This window comes from Leptonychotes weddellii, unplaced genomic scaffold (assembly GCF_054177405.1).
Source record: "Leptonychotes weddellii isolate Sample4059 unplaced genomic scaffold, ASM5417740v2 HiC_scaffold_15676, whole genome shotgun sequence".
NCBI lineage: Eukaryota > Metazoa > Chordata > Mammalia > Carnivora > Phocidae > Leptonychotes > Leptonychotes weddellii.
In genome coordinates this window covers 1-4,753 of record NW_027738674.1, presented here as the reverse complement: position 1 = coordinate 4,753, position 4,753 = coordinate 1, and the positions used below count along the sequence as shown (strand labels likewise).

The window sequence follows — 4,753 nt, the reverse complement described above, 5'->3', positions numbered from 1 at the left end:
TTTTTTTTTTTTAAGATTTTATTTATTTATTTGAGAGAGAGAGAGTGAGAGACAGAGAGCATGAGAGGGAGGAGGGTCAGAGGGAGAAGCAGACTCCCCGCCGAGCAGGGAGCCCGATGCGGGACTCGATCCCGGGACTCCAGGATCATGACCTGAGCCGAAGGCAGTCGCTTAACCAACTGAGCCACCCAGGCGCCCCCATATCATCCTTTTGTACTTTAATCATTATTGCTTTTGAACAGCATCTGAGATTGGGTTTTATATCTAACTCTGTCCTATAGCAGACTGTAATTGAGCAGTATTTTAAAAACAGTTATTCCTATCTTTGTTTTTTGAAGCGCTATCACACTCCTCCAAGATCAAGATCATGTTCTGAATCAGACGATGATGATAGCAGTGAAACTCCTCCTCACTGGAAAGAAGAAATGCAGAGATTAAGAGCATACAGACCACCTAGTGGAGAAAAATGGAGTAAAGGAGATAAGTAAGAGCTTTGAGTATGAGCACAATCCTGTGTCTACTATATTTTGAGTGTTAAGAGGCTAGAGACTTACTTCTGGACTTTTCATTAAAGACTTAACATTTAAAGTTCGACCGTGACCAAAGAGAATGCATTTGGGAATACTTGGCAAAAAGAGAGCTGTTAAGTAGGAGGGCTGATTGGCTTCAGGGTGCTTTTAAATCAGAATTCTGTCTTCCCTCACAAAACTATAAACCTACTGAATCTCTCAGAGATATCTTGTACAATTTTAGAAATAATCAGGACCTAAAAATCATAGAGCAGATTCTTTCCTAGCCAGGTCTCTTAGTCACTGATGAATGAATTGGTAGGTAGGAAAATCTGTACCTGGCATGTGCATTAACTTCTGACCCCACGGACTGTTGCTTCTTCAGAAGTGTACCCTTCTCTTACCCTCTGTAACACCCCACAGCAGAATATCTCTTGTAGAAATGGGGCTGGCTTCAGAATAGCTAGTGAAAAATAACACCAGTGGGACCCCTCTATAATTGTTCATGGTAGTAGTCTCTTCTCCTCTGTGGGTGTCCAGGAGAATGGTTAGAAGTCGGAAGAGGGAACGCGTCTGCTATGTGAGAGTGATTTAGACACAGTGGTATAGAGAACTCTCTATTTTGAGCCCTGACGTTACCCATTACCACTAAGATTGTAAAGCCTGCATCTATTTTCATGTGCTTTTTCCTCAATTTCTGTAGGAAGTGATTTAACTAAAACCTTAAGAGAAAGTCTTAATTACCTCTGTGAAGCTGAAATAAAATAATAGTCATGCTAGCTTTTTAAGAGACTTCCTCTTTAAAGTTCAGGCAGCTGTCCTGTATCTGCAGGGAATCAACAGAATTGTTTGGGAACTTGATTTGACTCTCCCTCAAAAATTGTTCCCGGAGCCAGAGGGTCATGAACATCCTAGCCAAGGAACTCAGTATATCAGCAGTGCTCTTGGTTTGGTTTGGTTCAAAACCGTTTTTCTGTCAAATTTGAAATCTTTTGCTTAGTTAAAAAATCCTTTTATTAGTGAATCTGTTAGTAGTTGTCAGTGTGTATCTCTGAAATTATGAGGTCAAGATGAGGCCTGTCACCCCTTGATGTATCCTTCCTATTTGTGCTTAAAGTGTTGATGGAGTCATTACTTTGTTCTTAACTAGGCTTTTGTCAATGCTTTTGTATTGACAACAAATGTGTTTTAAACTTAAAGCCTAGAAAACATGCTTGTAAATAACTGCATGCATACTGTATTCTTTTCAATAGATTAAGTGACCCCTGTTCAAGCCGATGGGATGAGAGAAGCTTGTCCCAGAGATCCAGATCGTGGTCCTATAATGGATATTATTCAGACCTTAGTACAGCAAGACACTCCGACGGTCACCATAAAAAACGCAGGAAAGAGAAAAAGGTTAAACATAAAAAGAAAGCTAAAAAGCAGAAACGTTGCAGAAGACACAAGCAGACCAAGAAGAGAAGGATTATTGTACCATCAGACATAGAATCCTCAAAATCTTCCACCCGAAGAATGAAATCCTCTTGTGACAGAGAAAGGAGATCTCGTTCTTCCTCGTTATCATCTCATCACTCATCAAAGAGGGACTGGTCTAAATCTGATAAGGGTGACCAGAGCTCTTCAACCCATTCCAGCAGAGACTCCTACAGATCTAAATCTCACTCGCAGTCTTATTCCAGAGGAAGCTCAAGATCAAGGACTCCATCAAAATCCTCATCACATTCTCGAAGTAGATCAAAGTCCCGATCTACTTCCAAGTCAGGGCACCAAAGGACAGCATCAAAATCACCAAGACGAACAACCTCTCAGTTAAGTGAAAATAAACCAGTTAAAACGGAACCTTTAAGAGCAACAGTGCCACAAAATGAAAACGTCGTAGTACAACCAGTGGTAGCGGAAAATATTCCTGTAATACCACTGAGTGACAGTCCCCCTCCTTCAAGGTGGAAGCCGGGACAGAAGCCCTGGAAGCCCTCTTATGAGCGAATTCAGGAAATGAAAGCTAAAACAACCCATTTGCTGCCCCTCCAAAGCACTTACAGTTTAGCAAATATCAAAGACACTGGAAGTTCATCATCCTACCATAAAAGAGAAAAAAATTCAGAAAGTGATCGGAGTGCTTATTCAAAATACAGTGATAGAAGTTCGGAAAGTTCACCAAGGTCAAGGAGCAGATCTTCTAGGAGTAGATCTTATTCCAGATCATACACAAGGTCACGAAGTCTAGCTAGTTCACATTCAAGATCTAGGTCTGCCTCATCTAGATCTCATTCACGAAATAAATACAGTGATCGTTCACAGTGTAGTAGATCATCGTCATACTCCTCCGTTAGCAGTGATGATGGAAGACGAGCCAAGAGAAAATTTAGATCCAATGGGAAAAAAAGTAACACTTCAAATAAGAGGCACAGCAGCAGCTCTGAGAAGAGACTTCGCAATAAATATGTGAAAAGCAGAGACAAGTCTTCGAGTCAGAGGAAGTATAGCGAAAGCAGGTCATCTTTAGATTATTCTTCGGACAGTGAACAGTCAAGTGTTCAGGTTACACAGTCAGTCCAGGAAAAAGAGAGGCAAGTCCAGATGGAAATGAACAATAAGCAAGAGAAAAACAGAGATGAAGAGAAATCCAAGCCTGAACAGGAATGCCCTCGTTCAAAGAAAAGGGCCTTGAAAGAGAATCTTTTTGATCACCTTAGAAATGGCAATAAGCCCAAAAGGAAGAATTATGCTGGGAGTAAATGGGACTCTGAGTCAAACTCTGAACGAGATGTAACTAAAAACAGTAAAAATATTTCCCGGCCATCTTCTGATAAGGAGGAAGGTGAAGCTACGTCAGATTCTGAGTCAGAGTTTGGTGAAATTCACAGCAAAGCCAAACCCCCAACAAAGTCTTCAGCAAGTACTTCGTTGCCCGATGGTAATGGTGCTTGGAAATCAAGTAAGCAGCAGTCTTCAACCTCTGATTCCGAGGGGTCCTATTCCAATTCAGAAAACACTAGAAGAAAGGCACGGAAGCACAAATACGGGTCAAAGGAAAATCTTAGACGGGAACAGACCAAAAAAGCAAAGGAGAAACTGAAAGGGAAAAAAGACAAAAAGCACAAGGCTCCAAAACGAAAACAGGCATTTCACTGGCAGCCTCCACTAGAATTTGGTGAGGAGGAGGAGGAGGAGACTAGTGAGAAACAAGTTACTCAAGAGGCAAAAGAGAAAAAACAAGTTTCTGAAAATAGTGAGACCATGAAAGAAAACATTTCGCACACCGAGAGGTCTTGCGAAGAGGGCCGCCTTTCAGGTAAATGTAATCTCATCATGACTTCATCAGATACTGGGCAGCCTCCTAAAGAGGATAGTAAACTGGGCGCTTCTCCCACAGCTTTCAGTTCTGACGAACAGGGAGCCGCTTCTCCCTCCAGCATTCAGCATATTGCAGAAAGGGCCCCAAGCGGAGTGGAGGATGTGCTGCAGACAGATGACAACATGGAGATTTGCACTCCTGATAGGAGTTCCCCAGCCAAGGAGGCATCCCCTCTAGGAAATTCAAGGCTTGCCACCCCAGACGTAAACGTTGTTCTACAACAGGATATGCACGCAGAGCATCCTGAGACAGAGGAGGGAAAACAGGAAAGCAAAACGATGGGGGACGTGGGGAAGCGGGACAGCAGCCCTGCTAGCCTGGCCAGCGCCACAGAAAGCGCCGTGAAGAGAGAGGCGGCTGAGAAGAGCCAGATGGGCCTCCTGGATAACAAATGGAAGCCCCTGCAAGGGGTGGGGAACCTGGCGGCCCCGACGGCCCCCACGGCCAGCGCCACGGAGGTGAAGGCACTGACTGCTGCTCCTGAGATGAAGCCACAAGGCTTGAGGATAGAAATTAAAAGCAAAAATAAAGTTCGGCCTGGGTCTCTCTTTGATGAAGTAAGAAAGACGGCACGCTTAAACCGGAGGCCAAGGAATCAGGAGAGTTCAAGTGATGAGCAGACCCCTAGTCGGGATGGGGATAGCCAGTCCCGGAGTCCAAGCAGATCTCGTAGTAAATCTGAAACCAAATCAAGACACAGAACACGGTCTGTCTCCTACAGTCACTCAAGAAGTCGATCGCGAAGTTCCACATCATCTTATCGGTGAGCAATGTAGTCTCTTTCCTCTCCCCCCCACCCCCCCACCCCCCCCCGCCCAAAGGAGAGTCTGTTACTGTTTATCTTGGAAGAACACCGGAATTAGAGACGAGATCGCTATTTCCA

At 43.8% G+C, this 4,753-nt stretch overlaps 1 protein-coding gene across 1 annotated transcript; it reads left to right on the top strand.

The window, feature by feature from the left end:
* The first annotated feature begins 197 nt into the window (after nucleotides 1-197).
* LOC145715847 (NK-tumor recognition protein-like) lies at nucleotides 198-4,645 on the top strand. Its single transcript, XM_081809933.1, has 2 exons — nucleotides 198-484; nucleotides 1,763-4,645. Exons 1-2 carry the CDS (start codon nucleotides 426-428, stop codon nucleotides 4,635-4,637), a joined length of 2,934 nt encoding a protein of 977 aa, XP_081666059.1. The 5' UTR covers nucleotides 198-425; the 3' UTR covers nucleotides 4,638-4,645.
* The last annotated feature ends 108 nt before the right edge of the window (nucleotides 4,646-4,753 follow it).

Coding starts and splice junctions, on each gene's coding strand:
- LOC145715847 (XM_081809933.1), top strand. CDS start 426: ATGCAGAGATTAAGAGCATACAGACCACCTAGTGGAGAAAAATGGAGT. Junction 485..1,762: donor AAATGGAGTAAAGGAGATAA/GTAAGAGCTTTG, acceptor TCTTTTCAATAG/ATTAAGTGACCCCTGTTCAA.